Source organism: Lytechinus variegatus, chromosome 15 (assembly GCF_018143015.1).
Source record: "Lytechinus variegatus isolate NC3 chromosome 15, Lvar_3.0, whole genome shotgun sequence".
Taxonomy (NCBI): domain Eukaryota; kingdom Metazoa; phylum Echinodermata; class Echinoidea; order Temnopleuroida; family Toxopneustidae; genus Lytechinus; species Lytechinus variegatus.
In genome coordinates, this window is record NC_054754.1 from 13,479,080 (window position 1) to 13,500,306 (window position 21,227).

The 21,227-nt window shown below is 34.1% G+C and overlaps 1 protein-coding gene across 2 annotated transcripts in view; it reads left to right on the forward strand.

The window, feature by feature from the left end:
- The first annotated feature begins 9,951 nt into the window (after positions 1-9,951).
- LOC121429274 (dual specificity mitogen-activated protein kinase kinase 7-like) overlaps positions 9,952-21,227 on the forward strand; it is a 32,313-nt gene continuing 21,037 nt past the window's right edge. Inside the window, exons 1-3 of one of the 2 annotated variants that reach the window (XM_041626266.1) lie at positions 9,952-10,119; positions 16,760-16,868; positions 18,026-18,092. In XM_041626266.1, coding sequence (XP_041482200.1) covers positions 10,038-10,119; positions 16,760-16,868; positions 18,026-18,092 — 258 coding nt within the window. In that variant the 5' untranslated portion in view covers positions 9,952-10,037. Of the gene's footprint in view, positions 10,120-13,495; positions 13,664-16,759; positions 16,869-18,025; positions 18,093-21,227 lie in introns of those variants that run through there. The other variant, XM_041626265.1, reaches the window with a different exon arrangement.

Consider the following 21,227-nt stretch of genomic DNA (forward strand, 5'->3'; position numbering starts at 1 on the left):
AAAACTTCTTTATCTCATATATATATAATCTATATACATTTGTGTTTTGAATTATTTTTTGTTTTGCTTCGTTATCTTTTTGTGTTATTTATTTCATTTTACCTCTTCTCATCATTGCAAAAAGCGAATACTTAATTCCAAGAATCTTGATCCTTCTGGTTTATATCAGCAGAAAAATGGAAGGAATCCCAGAAAATTTAAATGATTGTGATTCAGAGTAGGGGAGACCGGGGTTAGTTGGAACATGGGGTAAGTTGAAACATTGTAATTTTCTTTAATGCCTGTAAAATAAATTCATGCAATACTGCCCTCAATTTATTGTTATTGATAATAGAACAGTTGTATTATCAATAACAATTAACTGAGGGCAGTATTGCATAAATTTATTTTACAGGCGTTAAAGAAAATTACAATGTTTCAACTTACCCATGTTCCAACTAACCCCGGTCTCCCCTACAGCTTTGAGATTCACCTGAAAATATATTTTTATAAAAATACTTTTCATTGTTTACTTGAAGTAGTATTGAGCATGCCTAGTTATTCCCTTATGTTACTCCATATCCATATCTCATTCTTTCTCTAAAAGTAAAATGAAACATTATTGTGATATTTGCTATATAAATATTTCATGTTATCATTATTCTGTGTTATCTTTGCAGCTGTAGTTTCTATAGATATAATAATAATAATAATATGGAGCTTTTATACGGTGCTTAATACAATTCAGTTTCTAAGCACTTAACAATTTAAACAGAATGAATAAAACAAGTACAATATAACAAATTTAAATAGAAATAAGATATGAATTAAAGTGTACAATATTAAGAGGTAATTAATGCCAATCACATATAACAACAAATAAATAAATGAAATAGCAAGGAAATAACAGATAACTGGTAATTAGTGTAAACATAAAGAGGTGATGAAATATAGATTTATTTATGCAGTATTTCTCATTGGGATCTTCATTTGTTTAAATCAATCCATATGATATTTTCACTATTGCAAGTGATATAAACTTGGAAAAGTTTATATTTAAAAGTTTACCACCGTGGAATATCATTTGAATATTGTTCATAAAGCCATATAATTTTCAACATGAATAAATATAATATCAAATATTTTAAACTTCAGATATGCTTGCATCTGAATTTTTTTCAATCAAAATTGACATGACACAAAAATTATCCTGGAGATTTGTCCTTATGGGGCTTTTTCTGAAGATTCAAATATTAGAGCATGCAAAAGTATGCACAATTATCAACTTCTCTTGGTTCGGCACCATTCGCAGTATAGATTCAGGTTCAAGGGGAGCAAGTTCTATGAATATGCCCCTCCCTACATTTTAAAATCTGATCAAGCCAAATTTGCATTTTGATTTCTTTTTTTTTTTTTAGGTTTTTGTTACAAATGATATTTGAAGTAGCCTGTAATCTTTAAGCAAATGTGTTTGTAGGCTCCAGTCAAAATGAAAATGTTAAACCCAATATATATGCTGGAGGTGTAGTTGAATCTGTATTATCATATTATGCTACTGGTAGAAAATGGATTTGTGAAAATAAATTAGACTTGATACTACTAACAATGAAACATATCTATCATCATTCTCTCTCAGAATCTCTTTCTTGAAAAGTCATTCAAGATATATCTTGTGAGACAGGGTAAGATTATTTCAGGAACACCATACAAACAGATTGCAATAAGACATATATCCTGCCTCTACAACAACGTCACTAAGTTAACCAAAATTGTATATAATGAATATATTTCTATAGCAAAGCTATAATAGTATTTTTGTTAGGTATGTTCTGTATGTTTTATTATACGAGGGCTTTTTTCTTCTGTCGCTTTATATTGAGGTGATTGGCATGTGATATTCTGGTGTTTTTCTGCACAGTCGTTCATTTATGGTAGAGTTGTATGATATTTTGGGTTCTGAGTGTTCAGGAGATGGTATGTAATGATGCAATGAAAGATACCTTATCACTGATTTATATACCTAAAAAAATTAAAAGTATTTTTTTTCTTCAAATATTGAAAAATTTTCATTTTCATTTAATGATAATAGTAATAATACTAATAATATCTATAAAGTGCTTTACACAAAAGTTTCAAAGCACTGTGTACAAAAAGAAATATTCTATTAGAATCATATACATAATAAGTAATCTACAGAATGACAAGAAAACAAAATTAAAAACATAGCTATCTGTGCTGAGTCTTGAAAAGGTCATTTCAGTGTATGTTTTCCATTCTATTTTCTATTTCCGTTTTCAATTTCAAATCTCCAATGTCAAGTTTTAAATCTCAAATTTCTTATTTCAAATTTATTTTTTTGATTCCTATGAACATTTTGTTTTTAAATTCATTTTCACCTTTCACTGTCAATTCCATCTGCCTTTTTCAAGTACAATAGCATGAAGCTATGTTGTGAATTGATAGATATGCATTTCAAAAGACACAAATGCATTGTGCTTTTGATATAAATTTGCCATTTTACATTCCAAATTCTTGTCCTGTAATGAATTCACTTAAAGAAAGAGAAATTAAAGTATGGTAATGCAACTTCTTGTGATAAGGCCTTGTATGATGAATTCACCAGAGCTAGAACAGATCATTGAAACATATAAATATTGTGTGTATAATTGACTTCATGAGAACGGGTTCAAGGATATATAGCCAATAAAGAGTGAGTATGCTAGTCACGTGTTAATGCTTTGATTTACTTATTTTGGGTTGACTCCAACTCGTATGTCAGGATTGTAAGGCACGGTTTGTTCTTGTGACAAATGTCTAATAAACTTTTTTGAAGAATGTAAAATGAAGTTTGTGTAAGTTAGCTTATGCACCCCTTTGTTTGAATTTGATGATTGTTGTATTGAACTCAGACTCTGCTTGGAGAAGTGTCTAGTACCTGGGCCTGTTAACTCAAAGGATAGTGATTAATTGTATGTTTGATTTTTACGATTGATTGTGCATTGTATGCAATGCAATCAATTGTAAAGAAATTTTCTACAATGATTGCAAAACTATGTGTTACAGGCCCCTGTTTTTTCAGTGTTTCTCTGAGGTCCACAAAATTGTTGAAATATAGTACACAGGCCAATGATTAAAAACAATGATTTAGTTCACTTTTCCAGATCTTATCACAGAGGTCACAGGTGGCCTCATGAGCCAAACATTTTTAGGAGGCAAAACATTACCTATGGGGCAAATTTTCTACTAAATATCGTGAGCAAGCAAAACGTGCGAGATAAAAATTAGAAAAAAAAATGCAAACAACTTGTGGCAACAGGTGGCCTCATGAGCCAAACATTTTAAGGAGGCCAAACATGACCTATTGGGCAAATTTTCTGCTAAAAGTTGAGAGAAAGCTAAATGTGCGAGCTAACATTTTGACCTTTTTGAAAATGAAAATTTTGTGATAGATATTGGCATAATATTCAGAAATGATAATCATCAGTCTTTAAATTTAATTTTCTTTCTTTTTCTCCTGTTTTCCCCTATTGTTTTCAGAATAAGAAAAAAAACTTAATTCCCCATGCCCATTTATACCCCGGTTCAAATGATAAAACAGTTGAAGGTATACTTCCTGTTTAAAGGACAAGTCCACCCCATCAAAAAGTTTATATGAATAAAAAGAGAAAAATCCAACGAGTATAACAGTGAAACTTTTATCAAAATCGGATGTAAAATAAGAAAGTTCTGACATTTTAAAGTTTTGCTTAATTTCACATAAGTGATATGCACCCCCCGGTCGGTATGCAAATGAGTGAACTTATGACATCACTCACTTATTTTTTTTGTATTTTATTATAAGAAATATGAAATATTCTATTTTTTCCTCATTGTCCTGAGAAACAAACGTGTGGAATTACCATTGTTTAACATTATGTGGTTCAGTCAAGTTGGTCCTTATTGTCAAATCTTTAAATATTGTCAAATTTAAACAAAAAACAAAAGAAATAGTGAGTGGGGGATGTTATCGATTCTCTCATTTGCATGTGACTAGCTATCTTGTGAAAAATAAGCGAAACTTTAAAATATAACTTTGTTATGTTACGTCCGATTTTGATGAAATTTTCAGCATTATACTGGTCTGATTTTTCTTTGATGAAGATGAAGCCGGTATTGCATTACATTGGTTTAGCCTTTCTGGAAGTGATGAATAAATAAGTTTTCTTTGTTGTTAATGCATGGGGTGGGGGAGAACTTTAAAAAAATACATACAATATAAGCAGGACCTTGGGAAATGTTTTCTTTTTTTAATGGGGATGTTGATGTAAATTTAAAAGGCAAAAAATAAAACAAAAAAGGTTTCAATACAAAAAGGAGATCTAATTTGGTCCACAGAAATTTAAAAAGCAAAAAAAAAAAGGTTTTAATACAAAATGATGCCATTTTGGTTGCATTTTCAGTTTTTACACATCTTCCAGAATACATGGGGGTGCTGCCTATGGATAATATTACACGAAGCACCCCAAGGAATATTTTCCTTGGGCCATGAATCTAAACAATATCTAGAAATTATTTTTGTCTACCATCGTGGTGCTGAGGTGAGATTCACGCCTCTTTGTGATAATATAACTAGCGCCCTCTTTGGCAAAGTCACTATTCTTTTGGAAGATTGGCAAACTATTTCGAATTTTTAGTTGCGGTGGCCCATAAAAAAACTATGTGGGAATCCAAAAGATAGGGTACATTATTTCATGTTTTTGTGTATGTGTGGCGAGGGGAGGGGGTGGGGTGGAGGCCTGCAGGATGTGTTGCTGATCAACCTGCAACAACCCATTATGGGCCCATTATTCTGCTGTTGCCAAAGTTGCGAATTTCATTTGACATGTGCATTCAAGTAGGTATAATACATCAGCAACACTTATAAATAAAGTATAGAAGGGGGCGGTTAGGTTACCTTAGCCCCCTCCCCTGGACCCAGTAGCTCAGCAACCAAGAAAAAAAAGAGAAAATGATAAGGAAATTGTTAGACATTATTTCCTGAACATTAAATTGTTATCAAAATCTAACACAAAATTAGTTTTGGGCTTTAAAAAGTTTGAAAACTTTCGCTCGCTTGTGACTTTAAAATAAAAACAGGAAATATTTTCCTAACAGTCCACATTCGACCTCTTCAGTTGATTTTATCATTACACCACTAGTCAACGATGATCATCGGCGAGAAAATTATTCTAAGCAATGAACGTACTCATAATTATGACCATTTGCTCAAAATACGCAATAAGGAACTTCTTGCAAAAAAAATGAAATGAAAATAAATGTATGAATAAACAGCCATTGACAGGAGATTTTATATATATATTATGTAGTCAACCTGTTGGATCAATAACAACAACAACAACAGCAATAATAGTAGTAATAATAATAATAATAAATATAAAAACAAGGTTGACACGTTCATGCTTTGTTCCAACATACTTTATTATGATGCACAAATTTTCGACGATCGATGCCCTAGCAATCGTCTGCAGTCACTTGAGAAAGACGATAGGACTTTCATCATCGAAAATATATTATGTATATATATATATATATATATATATATATATATATATATATATATATATATATATATATATATATATATATATATATATATATATATATATATATATATAAAGGAAGAGGGCCCTTCGCATAACGTGTATTGCAGCGCATCATGTTCTATGTACAGACGTAAATGACTCAAGCATTGATGCAAGACGTAGCTTCAAGTATCTCTTTTATTGGGCTAGCTTTCGGCCAGAATTAGGGCCTTCATCAGGCCTATAATGCATTGAGTGGAACAAAACCATACAAATAAAATCGTAATACCAACAAAGTAAATAATGGGTAATCAAGGGTACAGAACAGAATGATTACACTAAGATAACTAAATAACAAAATTAACAACAGAGGGGGTAATGGCTTAAACGAGACGGTGGAATACAATAGAAATGATTGGGAAACTTAAGTGTGTGGAGGACAAGGTATTTACAAGGTCTATATATATATATATATATATATATATATATATATATATATATATTGTAAAGAAATGGATGAAGAGAACAATGGTAGGCGTAGCTTAAATCAAGGTTCCCCAGATTTAAGCTACGCCTACCATTGTTCTCTTCATCCATTTCTTTACAATATTTAAATAAAAAAGAGTTGCCAAAAAGCTGTTGTACATGTAAAGCTTTACACACACATATATATATATATATATATACCGAATTTAAAAATACATAGTAAAGCAAGTTAACAACCCTTTCCCCGAAGTCAGTGATACAGTGTTTATGTACACCGCGTTGTCTGTGCCTGGTGTTGTCATGTCTGGCATGCCTCCCGGCTTGCATCCGGGTAGTTAATGCATGATAGTCCGAACACATTAACTTGCATTCTAGTTTAAGTCTATTATTATAAAATACGTATGTGTGTTTTTTTTATAAGGGACTATAATGACTTCGAGGTATATTTTAATTGTTTGTGATCTGTAAAAAAAATACTTTAACAGACGCCTTTTCCGTCTAATTTCTTTGAATACAGTAGTTGCGGTATATAGTTATGGTAGCATAATCACATGACCAAAGTCATGTGACGTTCCTACTGTTGACGCAAGATTTCGTGAGAGTGGTTTTTCATACACTTCTTTGATATTCTATAAGGATGGAAATAACAATCACCAAAATCCCAAAATGGGTATATCATGAGGCTGTTTTCATAAAGTAACTGACATTTCCTTCTTCCAAACGGGGTTCGGCCAACTGGGTTCCAATAATAAAGGCCCATATAGTAGTAGTAGTAGCAGCAGCAGCAGCAGTAGTAGAAGTATAGTAGTAGTACTAGTAGTAGTAGTAGTAGTAGTAGTAGTAGTAGTAGTAGTAGTAGTATAGTAGTAGTAGTAGTAGTAGTAGTAGTAGTAGTAGTAGTAGTAGTAGTAGTAGTAGTAGTAGTAGTAGTAGTAATGAAAAATAGTAGTAACATTAGTAATGAATATAGTAGTTAAGTGAGCACCATGTCTAATGTTGTGATTCTAAAGTATGCTATAATAGTCTACACAAATTCTGATTAGTATATCAACTATCCTTCATTACATTGGAAAAACGAATAATGTATAAGTAATATAGGCCTATAAATTTCGCCTGGATTTTTTAAATTTTAAAATCAGTTCAGCTCTTGATGTCAATACCCTCTGTCTGTATATAGGCCTATTATGATTATCGGGGTGTGAGGAAAAACACAGAGTTATATCTTTAACGAATAAATATCGTACATCCTACCAGTGAATTGACAAAATTGGTACGGTAACAACACGCTCAAAGTATATCCCGTGACCTAGTCCCGCTGCAGGAAATTTCACTTAGGCTACATGGCGCTCGAAAGAAGAAAAAATCCTTAAAGGCATGATCGAACAAGATCTAAATACTTTCTTAATATTGTATTGTTGTTAATTATTAGTAAACTATCATTTTGTTGTCATCATTGTTAAAGTGCGACTATCATTATCATTTCTATTATTACCATTATTATTGTTTTTTATTGTTATCATTATCATCATCATTATTATCATTTTTATTATTATCATTATTATTAGTAGTATCATTATTATTATTATTATTATTATTATTAGCAGTAGTAGTAAAGTAATCATCATCATCATAGACCCTTTTTATAGCGTATATGCCGCGTGAACAAAGAATACACGCATTAAGATCAAAATAAGTCATCAAATTGATAATAATTTGTTAAATTACGATTTTTCTTTGTACAATTTTGATATTTAAGGTTCAATATAAAGTATTTTTTCCATATTATTTTAAGTTTTATAGATCGTCCGGACATTATTAAAACTAAACCACGATTTCTATGCATTTTAGTGCTCCATAATTCAAATCAACTCTTCTGCTATCATAATGATAAGTGAATTGGAGAATACCATCCAAGGACGAAATTAAAAATGACATTTTCTATTTCTCGTATAGACAGGAAATTCGAGGCTGAAGAATAAGAGCACCATGCATGTGAATTATTTAAGCTGAAGGGAGGTGACAAGCACTAAAAAATTGTGATTTAATCATGGATAAGTTGACCTTTACCAGAATAAAAACAGGGGAGTTTTTATCAAGAAAATGGGAGAAATGGAAGTGAAGGAATAGACTGCGCGACAAAGAAAAGTTTTAGAAAAATGGGGTTAATATTGAGAAGAGGCGTATAAGAGTTAGGCTTTAATTTATTTACGGAAAGTGAAAATGAAAGGAATGGGAAAAGGAGTGTAGAGTAAAGCCCCTTTCACAATTGGTGGTGCGACTTGCCTTTGCTATTCTGTGCAACATAATTATGATCGCAAACGATCGCACGAGCAATAATTATTGTGAAAACCCCGGTGAAAACCCCTGGTACGCACTTCAAAGGGAGCTGTATCCAAATAAAGATCCAGATCATGGGGCGGTTTTTATCAGGGGCAATTCATCAACATTATTTCATTGTCTGACAAGTTTTCAGATCAGACAACTTTCCATTGCATTGATTAGCTGAGAAGTACAGGTGTCAGACTGTTACTATGACAACTGTCTGAGAAACCTGTCAGTGCCGAGTGCTGACGACTTTCATGCAAATCATAATGATTATTACTAACAAAATCAGATCATAGTACAGAAATCGATGTAGACTATTAAGTAAACGTTCATTCACTAAACTGCCACAAAGCTAATAAATGATGCTACAAACATTATCTGTTTGTATATGAAATGAATAAAAATGATATTTAAAGAATCGGTTTGACTGTTTCTTCATTAGAGGTCTTTATAAACAGATATTCATGAGGGTGGGATGAGAATTTTATCCGCGCGTTGAAGTCCTGCTCTATTATTTTTCTTGTTCTCTTTTCCCTTTTATAATCTCCATATCCCTGTCCGTGTTTCCATTTTTTTCTTGTTTCTTGTTCTTTTTTTCTTCTTGTTCTTTGTTTCTTTGTTCTGCTGTTCTCTGTTTTGTCACCTCCGTGTCTGTCTTCGTAAGCAATTCTAAGTGATTATTTAGAGGGGTCCATATAATGAAGCACTGCTTTTCAGTGGATCCCTCCATTTTCTCAGAATTTTATTTCATAATGTTTATGATATTTGCTTATATATAATACTCTGCTTTGTTTTACTTTTACTTATAAATAAATATCATATATTATACATGCCTCAATCTATTTTGTCTATATAAGTTTATTGTAATTATTTCGACCACATTACTTTGTTCTGTTGAAAATGAAATGAAATAAATTGAAAAAATTGAAATGATGCAAAAATCAAAGAAGATGAAGGGTGAGTCTCCCTGATGAGGAGGGGGGGGGGGGGTGCATAGAGCTGTCCCTAGTGCAATGTAATGAGCAACACCATATTGAGGGGTTAAGTCTACTGAAAGTGCTCAATATCAGAAAAATGTGATGGAGCAAAGCGAGCAAGTAAAAATGACTTTCTTTCTTTTACCATAAATTTGCTTATGGAATATCATACCGTATTCATCATATTCTATTCTTTATCAATGAAAAGGTAGGGATATAGGGGAAGTGGAAGACAAACTTACTTTAAATTGGCCAGATGCAAAATATTAGTTGAAAAATACAATCCAGAGATTGGTTGAAATTGATAGTCACCCAAAGTAAAACAAAACTGTTGCGGACCCTATACACGCTACATCCTACACGCCAGTGATGGTTACACAAGACATAAATTTATTTCTTTAAAAAGTCAAGTAATTGTCAATTTTTTTTTCTTTGCGCACTCATTCGAAACCGATGTATAAAACTATATAGATACAATATGAATTCCCGGAGTGCAGCTTTAAAGAAAACTTTTGGTAATGGCAGGCGTACGACTCTGGCTGGCTCAACGCCTTAAAAGTTTGCATCCGACCCGACTTGCTTGCTAATTATAGTGAACTTGCCCCGTTCCTGGCTGCGAAATTGTGTGTCGATCGTATAATGCCACAAATTTTCTCGTTCAAGTCCATATAACACATACATGGAGACCTGTAACTAAGACGAGACAGTCATGAATCGTCGAGAGCAGAGATTTTATGTGTCGTTTTGCCGGGCTGCTCCAAGATATGGCCAGCGGGGACTCCAACCACTTCGTAAGTTGGCCTCTATTTTTAATTAAAGAGATAACACATCAGTCAAATCCTGTCTTTGATTATTAAGTTTTACTTTGCCTCACATCAAGCAAAGTATTATTGTCAAGCTGATGATGTGCGTACGCACTGCGCTGACAGGTCATGGCTCAGTGTTTTGGTCACGCTTTTTTTAATGTTTTAATAATCATCAAAATGAGATAAATGAATTTGCTTGGCATGCTTGAGGTGCAAAATATGTTCTAACGAGAAAATAATCCTCGATTTTTTTGATAATCTATTATAACCTTTTGCTCTTATATCCTTTTAACAGATTTGCTAACATAAAACGGTATAAGTCCTATAGACCTGATATATTTTTGTTTGAGTATATGGGGGTATGTGCGTGTGTTCGTGTGCTTGTAAACTTCTTAAAACATAGGAGTACATTTATATATATATATATATATATATATATATATATAGTTTAAATTAACCCATTGACTTCAGTGAAATTCGTTCGCTTGCCAAACATCCTAAATTAACTATATCTTACTACCATGACTAATTTGGTATCAAATGAAAGCGCGTATTAAGCTCATGGGATTAAAGTATCTTTCAGGTTAAATTTTCTTTGAAAGACAAAAAGTAATATCCGTGCTAAATATATTCTATTGTATATTATTACATTTTCAAACATCGCTTCATAGAAATATATAAATGTAAAATTTATGAATTATATTGCATTTTCTATCATGATATGTCACCACTGAACAAAAAAATGCGATCTGAAATGTTTGTGTTGAAAAGAAACAAGCACAAATGTGAAATGTTTTTGTCAAGTTTTCATTTTTAATTTGTATAAAATATGAAGATGTTGGGGGAAAAATGACACCTAAATATGTTTTCAGCTCCTGATGACAAAGCAATGTGATGAAGGGGCAGGTCATACTCATTTATGTGATATCAAATTCGTCATGAAAGCACAAATATTTCATAACATTTCTTTGAATTTCCTGGGTGTAATAAACTTCTTCCAAAATTATGTTTGAAAATATGCATACATCTTTATTGCCATTTACATAAAAGGCATAATAATAGTTCAATGGAAAGTATATTGTGTGCAAACTGCAACAATTACAATTTTTCATCCTTTTTGATTAGTTTATCGCATTTAACCGAGCACCGTGATTGAGTATCACTTTGATTTTTCGTGTGCAATTACATATAGGCCTATCGATAAAATTGGGGAAGGGGAGGATGAGTTTACGAATCGCAATTGGGCATTATGCTAACCGACCGCCCGGAGCGTTCTCCCAATTTCCCCTTCCTCGTGAAGTGCGGAAGCTTTCGCATATTTCATCTGGGTGTTTTAAAAATAGAAAAACGAGAGCATAACAAAATCGTCAAGGTTCAGACCGTCAAAAGCTGATTCTATCCCTTTTTAACGAAGGGAAACAAAAAGTTAATTATTCAATGTTTTTTTTTCTTCAAATATTGCGAAGCGCGGAATTAAGAAGACAAATAAGATTCAACATAATTTATGTAAAAAGTACATGATGTCACATCCCCACTTTTCTTTGTTTAATGTTATTACATGAAATCATAATTGTTTTATTATTTCATAAATGTGTAAATGATGTGTCTCCATTAAGAAATAAGTTGCAGCGAGAAATGTTTGGTTTTTATCTGAAAGATTTTATTTATAGGCCTATAATTACTTTAATTACAAATTAACTTGATGATTAACAGTTTATTATACCTTCACCGAATGTTCCATCTTATTTGGTAACTATGCAACATTATGTTAATCTGCCCTGCTTGTGTCAGTTATGTGACCATGTCCTGGGCTCTCTTCTGTTCTGTAAATGTATATGTATTGTCATTCTTACACTGTTCCTTTATTGCTTTTCGCACAATAAAGTGATGCAAAACAAAATAATGCACTTAATCAGTTGTCAATTTTGAATAAACCCTTTTTCATATACAAAAAATACAAAAGAACTAGTGGGGATATGACATCATTAGGCCACCTAATGAATATTCATAACGACTTTCCTATAACTGTTTCACCGGAATAATGCAAAGGATTTGAAATTCAATAACTTTGTTATTTGTTATCCGAATATGATCAAGTTTTCAGCATTAAGCTCTGTGAGTTTTACTCTATTTATTGAGTAATACAGATACACATAAATTGGGTCCTTCAGGCGAAAATACGAGAAATGGCAACTACTGTATAAGAAGGCAAAGGGGCACTTGAAAATGGCATAGGACGCCTCCTTCTCCAGTTTGAAAGGGGCACAGAACACGTTCAAGGGGTAACTTTCTAAAGGGGCACATACGAGAAAAGGCACGGGACAAGAAGGCAAGGGGCGCTTGTTCAAACATAAAATGGGTCCTTTTCAGGTAAAGGGACAATGAGTAAAAAGGGGCACTGATTCGAGAAAGGGCACTGTACAAGAAGCTATGGGGGCACTTGCTCACACATAAAAGGGTTCCTTCTCAGGTGAAAAGGGCACAGAACCTGCACGTTGGAGAGGGGGCATTTTTTGTAAAAAAATGGCACTTATTTATACAAGAAAGGGCACTTAGTAACACCTAAAACACTGTGCTCCTCACTGTACACATTCGTGAGTTCTAGCGTAATAAGGGCACTTTTCGGTGTTTCAAAAAGTGGGGGGGGGCACTGTGCCCCGGCCCCACAGGATCGGCGCACTTGATTCTAAACAAAAAGTCATTTTATTTGAAAAGCTCCTTAAATTGCCATTTTATTAAATTTTGGTTGAAGTCTCATAGAGGAGAATCGAAGTTTACTTTAATCCACCTCTATGAGTCTAGTACATGAAATGACTAAACAATAAAAAGATGGGATATTGATTTATTCTAAATTTGATCGATGAAGCATGACGTATATAGTGCCCTTCTATTTTTTTTTAACCACCCCTCCTCTTATTGCTCCAAAAGAACACATATTCCATATAAACGAGGTTAAACAAATGATGCGGAAGAAAGGAAGGGAGGGGGGGGGGGGGGGGGGGGGGGGAATCGAGCGGCCCTTATTGTGAAAAATAGTTTTTATACCTAAATTTTCAATGTGAATATGAAAAACATCTTTTGGGCTACCATTATGAGGTTGACAAACAATTTAAGTGTGATAAACATTCCTTCTATGGATTCTGAAAATAAATCACACCGAGTCGAACAGAGCCTATAGTTAACCAATTGAAAGAAATTTCGGTTATAATCTATACGGAATTTATACACTTGCACCTATTACTTTGTGAGCGCATGAATAAATACTCCCCTAAGTCCAAAGAAATTGTTTATATATCATTCTCAAAAGAATGTAAACAAAGAGATCAATAGAAATATAAATAGATCGCCGAACGAGATACCAAATTATTGTGCGCATGCGTCATAATTTCCAAGATGTCTTCTTCCTTGGACCTACGACAAAAATTGAATCAACTCCAAATTAGCATTCAAGATGAAAACAGAGCGAGAAAAGAGAGGCCTTCTATTGATTTTAATTTAGAATCACCTAAGATGCCTCGGCAGAGGCCAGGTAAGATCAAATTCTCAAGCTTGATCATCACTTTTTGATTTTTAGAGCGTTTATGGCTTATGCAATGAGAAGATGAAAAGACATCAACAATACACTAGTCATTGCACTATGCAATCTGGTGGCAATGCAGTGTGTCGAATGGATGCCAATGCACTCAACGCCGCGCTGCAAGCCCTGCGATGCGGCGCGACTAAGCTAAGCGACTGCGCTTCTGCGTAACTTGCCTAGGTCGGATTTAGTTGGAACTACCCCTCATCGACCACCTATCTAAGCATCGTATCTGCGAAAATATTTATCAGTTTTATCTAGTTTTCGTTCCATTTGTGCAGATCAGATTCCATCTTTTGATCAGTGACTCGGATTCATAATCGGCGAATAACGAATAGGCCCTACAACGTTTCTACAAAAAATTCTAGGCCTAGAGCATTTGCTCATTTGCACCCATCTTTTGAAACCAACCACCCGCGATGCACTTAACGTTAGTTTACGGCCGATTCTTGTTTGGGGTGGCGAAATATTTTGACTCTTCCAAATCAGTTCTATGAAGTATGATGTCAATGTCAACATGCTACTACTTCCACTGCGAGCTCCGGCACATGATTAGACGATTGACGACAGATATTTGTTCTAACAGTAACATGTCTAAAGCCGTTTCCTATCGGAAACTGGGCAGGTTCGGTCTAGTCAAAACAATTTTGATAAATTCTACTAAATTTTTACCTTTTCCCTTCTTTTTCTCTCGTAACATTGATTCTTAACGTTCCTATGGACACTGCACCTACTCTCCTGCACATATCGTTTGTAATACGCATGAATTTCAATGCGCACAAGGTGGTCTGTGTCAAAAGAGGTGGTTGATATGTGGTGGTCTCACTATATATAGTATAACAACTAACATGACTAATGAGTAATGTTTTTATGCTGAGGTAACATTTTTCCCCTGTTGCATTTTTAATTTTGTTGATGAATTAAGAATTAATTATTGAGGTAAATTGAGAACCAACGTGCATTTGGTAAAAGTATGGCGCCATGTGCGGTACCTGACCGCATTTGCTTTATTTTACAGTCCGACCTCTCTCAGTCTCTGTCTTATCCGGACATTATTTTAATTTTGGGACCAACACCATTCTGGGAGACCCAATATTAAATACACACGGCTGCTTCCCCAAAGGTCGGTACACATAATCTATTGTATTGGGCGCACACAGACAGTATTTCACTGCTGTCAGTGCAAATTGTAGGCCTTTTTTACGGAAATGATATCAATTGGTTGCCAAAACTCTTGAATAATTCAGAGTAAATATCGTACACTAAAGCATAATTGGACCAAAACAAAAAAATTAATTGAGTCAAATAAAATCATGCTTATTTTGTTAGTACAAATGTTGAATATTAATGTCATAAAAAATAGAATTGAGAAAATTATTGTAAACAGAAATTATTTACTTACTAACAGAAGTTTGTTTTTTACTGAAAATTGGATGCAGTTCCAAATATCAGACGCGTATAGTTGTGTGCTGCGATCAATTTCGATGAATTAAATCGCGCTCAAGACCCCAAAATAATTGCTTAATTATTGATATATGATTTATCTTAGCTGCGCAAATTTACCAATTTGTACCCTTACAAGTTTTTTTTTGGTTATTGATCTTTTGGAGTCCATAATAAGCGAGGGTCATAAGAATCTCTGGAAGTCAAAATCAGGGATTTTACCCCTGGATTTAACCCCTGGAATATTCTGGATCTTGGACTTAGATCTACTGTAGGCCTACCGCAAAATGTAGTGCCCTTAGTGCAGCTTGCGTCACAAATCAATGAGTACTGCTCAAGCCTGAGCTTGCACTCTTTAGACTTTATTTTGCCCAAGAAACTGCAAAAACATGAAAATCATTCCTGCATCCGTCCCGGTGCAATGAGCTGACAGTCTCAAGCTGCGCTAGCTGTTTCATTGATCCAGTGGGTTGTGAAACTTGATTAGATTATGTTGGGCAGTGCAAAGTGCATTAGCACTATCAACCTTTTACTATCTGGCATTTACATGTCTATGTTTTGTTTTAAATAGAAAGTAAATCAAATTGAAAGACAAAATGAATTTAGCTTTAGCTCAGTTTGGATTCTTAATATCTTGTTGTTGTTGCTAAAATTTCAAAGTGTGAACTAGGCTTTATTTCTTTTCTTCACATTATGATATCCTTCCATGTATATTTATATCTAATCTTTGATCTTTTTTCTCTTTATGTCGTCTACTTCTAGATCCCATGGTGTGTTCACAAGCTCATCATCATCTCCCGTCCTCAATATGTAACCCACCCTCAAACCACAACCACTGCTACTCTTTACCGCTTCCGATCCACAACAGTTCCTTCCAACCCTAACCTACCTTTTTATAGATATTGGTCATAAATTTCATTTATATTAAAGGTGGTGTAATTAGGTTAACTTGTCAGAATTAGCAACACCATATTTTGTTAAAAATAAACCTCTTAATTCTAAAATGTTTTCACACCAAATATTACCCTAGATTTAGGATTATTAGGTCATTAATTTTAACCCACTTTGAATAAACAGCAATGTCAATAACAATATTCTCAGAATGATATTTTTGAACAAACATGTGTAAAATCAGACAAGTGCTGTGAAGTTTAATTTTTTTCAGAACTTATTCTTAATACAATTTAAGTGTAACAAAAAAAATCCCTTAAAAATGACTCAAGTAATTTTTTCTTGCTCCACTTGCTCTGTCACCCCAACCTCATAAATACATTCTGTTGCCATTTTTTTAGTGTACCCAGTGTAAGCTTTGTTTAATTGTAAAATATTAGTTGCTTTTTTTTTAAATCAAGTTCTCAGCTCAACTGGGATGATAGGACAAGCTTGTCCTATCAAGGTTCTGGTATAAACTAAAATTTTGAAAAATGTAACCCTGCCACCCTTTTTTAGGTACCAGCTCATGACACACAGTCCATTATGAAAGGATTACAAAAGTTCTCTATTAAGAAACAGCTCTCTGAAACAGCCCTAATAATAATTGCAGACTGCAGTGTATGTTAATGAAAAATAAGTCTTTATAACTGCCATATTCTTTGTTTTACTCAGCTCTTCAATTAAATCACAATGGAGGGTTATCACCACATGCAAGACGGGACAAGAAACATGTACAAATGCCGCTATCGTGTGGACCTATTAACAGAAGTACAATAGATGGGTAAGTAGAGTTCCAAATTGAAGTACTGTAATGTTTTAAAAATTAAACATTTTGTTTTTTTTAAATCATATAAATCACAGCTTTTTGGTAGTTCAGAACCTGTAAAACATTCTTGGAACTTGCAACAATGCAGTACTTTTTAACTCTTTGCCCGCCACGGACGACTCGCGGCACATACAGCGGACTGCCAAAGACGACTCAAGTCACAGTTCACACACAATGCATACGGCACCCCTAAATTAATGTGGCGCAGGGGGGGATAGTGTACGTGGCGGGCAAAGAGTTAATGAGTTACAAAGATAATTACAAGTCATCCATTATTCTCACCCTAAATTTTGTTAACTTCAGATGTACCTACATTAAAGGTTACACAATATGATAGTTTGATGATATTCATATGTTCCAGGTGTGAATTTTTAGAATTGAATACATGTACACTGTACATGCACCGTTTGTATTGATAAATCATGTTTTTCCAGGAATCATTTTGTACTACATGTAGCAACAACGTTGAAAGGGTGTAGCAACAAGGGTTTAGCAAATATACACTGTATGTTACCCCCAAACCTCATGTCTTTGGATTGTCTGAAGCAAAAATGTTTGTGTCATTTGTATTATTTATGTCAATTTTTTAATGCATTCATGTTATATATTCCTACATATAATGTATAAATGTTGACAACCAATAGTAAAACAAATATCTAAAGCAATTTTAGAAACACAACGTACAGGTAAAGAGTGAAATGGAATATTTTTCCCCTTGATTATCACTACATGTACATGTATGTTGTCAAGACTTAATGAGAGTCTGTGCAAAGTAATAAATTCTTACAGAACATATTGGGCAGTTTTTAAGTATCCTTATAATCAAGAAAAAAGATCATCCATTAGGAAATGCTCAATTGCAAAGGAAGAACTGTCATTGGCATTATGCCTGAAATCATATTGCAAATGCAATCTTAAAAAAATTATTCATCATGCTTTTCATTGAATTATCTAAGAGAGACAAGATATTTAAAAAGTTGAAAAATAGAAGAGTGGTAAAATATTTGATCAAAATAACATAAAATGACCGCAATTCTTTAGTGAAGCTATACCAAAATCATTAACAGTGTGATTTGAAACTGATTGTTTACAATGTATGTTCTTTACAACAGGCCTGAAATAGACAGGAAGCTTCAGGAAATAATGAAACAGACGGGGCTTTTGACAACAGAAGGCAAGGTGAGAATAATATTTTTGAAAGTTTATTACATACCAGTCCTTCTTGTTTATAATTTGATGGAGCTCAGTAAATCGCTCTCATTTTTTTGAAGAGCTCAATTGAGCTCCTCAGAATTGCTCTCCTAGATGAGCTTAATTTGATACAATACATATATGCTGAATTGTAGATTTTTCTTAAAATTGTAAATGCAATAGCTGTGTAGCTGTTAATCTGTGGCGAAACTAGGCCTGGGTCACGTTTACAAAATATTGCGCTCCTTTAAAAAAAAACTACAAAAAATGGCTAAAATTTCATTTGCATTATTAAATCCATGGAATGGCCCTCTATTTTCCATAATTCCTTGAAATTATTTTGATTTAGTTGAAAACTATCAGAAAAATGAAGAATATTCAGCTCTTTCTTGACTCTGATGATGTTACAATCGGTAACTATTGAATTCCCACATGTAGACTTCCATGGTGTTGCAACATACTGAAAATGATCATTGAACGTTTGATTGTTTTGAACTTTATTTATCGCTTTACACTTGGTCAACACCATGAAAATCTACATATGGGACTACAATATTTACCAAGTTGAACATCATAAATCAGAGTCAAGAAAGAGGTGAATATTCTTTATTTTTTCGGTAGTTTGCAACTAAATAGAAATAATTTAAAGGAATTATGGAAAATACAATGTAGATGCCTATTTCATGATCATGAAGATGTAAAATGTGAAATTTCAACAACTTTTGGTGAAGGTTAAAAAAAATAATGAGTGCGATATTTTGTTCTTATTTTTTTAGGAGCGCGGTAGGAGCACCAGCGCGATCGCGCTTCTCATAAATGAAGGTCTGACATACATGTAGTGTAAAGCAGAGGGGGGTTCATGAAACTGTAAAGTTGTGTATAAATTGGTGAACAACTGGAATGTATGAAGTGCCATGTTGTGGGCTGATAGTTTTTACTGAAATAAAAAAAATGAAATGGGAAAGAATGAAGTTTTGCTCTGAAATATCTAGATTCACAGTAGGAATGCGATTCGACATCTGTATTTTTTCGATTTAAGCCATGAAATGCAAATTAGCATGAAGAACGATGAACTTCATTCATCTTTCATATTTCAGTTGTTTGTAAAGTCATGCAAAATCATACAGAGCAGCGATCTACTTTGATAAAGCTGAGAAAAAAGTATGAAAATAAGCTCTTCTTATAAAAGTTTAAGTTCATGAGGTGTGAATAATTGATATCATCCCCTTCCACTCCATGACGCAAAATGATGATGATAATTATACTACTTAAGATGATACTTTAAGTTACGAGTATAAAATCATTCCCTCAAGAAGAAAGAATCCTCTGTTTGTGAATGTGATCTTAATGACTTTGAGGAGTATATCTGTACATGTACATGTATGTCAGTGTAAGTTTTAAGAAGTCATTATGAAGTAAACATGAATGATATGCTGAAATTGTAAACATAAACATTAAGGTTTTATGACGCCCTGCCAGTCCTAGAAATATCTCCCAATTTTCGGTGGAAGTGCAGGTCAGGGATGTACACGCGAGACCCTGCAAGTCCCTCTTCAGGAAATTGAGCATTAATTTCAATTACCTGAATTGCCAACACAGAGAAGCACAACACTTCCTGTCCCCAAGGGGGCCTGGTTTGGTTGCCATGGCGATGTCAGTTATCGGACATGTCAAAACTCTCCTCCAGTAAGCTGCTAAGTTTAGCTAGTGCCTGAGAGTGGCTCTTGCCGTAATGCAGCCGGAGACCGGCCTGTAAGTTGGGCGCTTGGCTGTAGTATGGTCTTCGGGAATCATGCTTTTCGTGTATCTTCACACTTTCGTGCTTCAATTGCAAAGGATATGTTCAATAAAACTATGGCACAAGGGATACAGCTGTAGAGCTTGTTAGACGAGCACTCTTCCTGTCATTCTCCTTGGATGTTTAATGTCAAGAATGTGCCCAAAGAGTCTAAGTGCATGATTACAGTACATGTACATATACATTACATCTTGTGACTTATTTTCCTTGAAATGGAAATGTGTATTGCATGTATCGTGTTGTAGCTACTCAAAGGCTTTTTGATAATTACAAAAGTGTCACATGTGTATCCACAGTTTACAATGTAGGTGTGGATCAATGACTAGCATGGACACTAAAAATGTTTGAAAGGATGTGTATCATATACAGGCATCTTTATGATTATATCCTGATTTGTTAGAGAAAGAAATACGAGTTTTATTCCTTGACAACTACATGCATGCACTTCTTTACTGTTCGATAACATTTGCTCCGGCTACCATTGCCCCGTTCTAACTTCTACACACTAATCGAATGATAAACTTCAACCCTACCTAACAAAATATAAAACCCTATTGCAACTCTAACCCTAACCCTAGATCTTACATGTAGACGAAATTAAGCCCGGAGCAATTGTTGCAGGAGAAAATTTTGTGTCACCCCCTTGAAAGTACATGTACTGTACATGTTTAACAAAAAGTAGTGGGGAATTTAAGGTTAGAGGAGAGCCTACTGTAGATAGAAATGATAATACACAGTCTGAAGCGTACTTTAGACTATTCCTGCTTGCATTTACATGTAGCTCCTGACCTTCGACAGAAGGTTTTGATACATTTTGGGTACCGGATGACCACCTGAAACATTAGCAAGCATACCCAAGAGCAGCCAGAAATACACAGAGATCCACAGCCTGAGCTAACAAATTCTTCAGTTCAATACTCATGAGACTCGACCCTTACATGTATTGGTCTTGGACTGACGACATGAAAGACATACATGTGTTTTGGGGGGCATTGTATTGCCATGGTAATGGCCCATTTTCCCAGTGTCCTCATTAGGCTGTTGTGTAAGATTGGGGCTAACAATGATCATCAGTGATATTTGTAGTTTTCTTTTTAGTTTTCTCTGTAAGAAGAAAGTATACAGTACATGAAATCTAATCAGTAGAATTCAATTATTCGAACCCTGAGCTGGTTACATGTACATGCAGATCAACAGGTTTAACACCTGTTTATGCATGTATGTACTATACATTTGATTTCATGTTGGGCTATTGAAACTTTCTCAAAATACCTTGCACTATCAAATGTGATCAAGGATGCACAATGGGAAACTGCTTAGGTGTT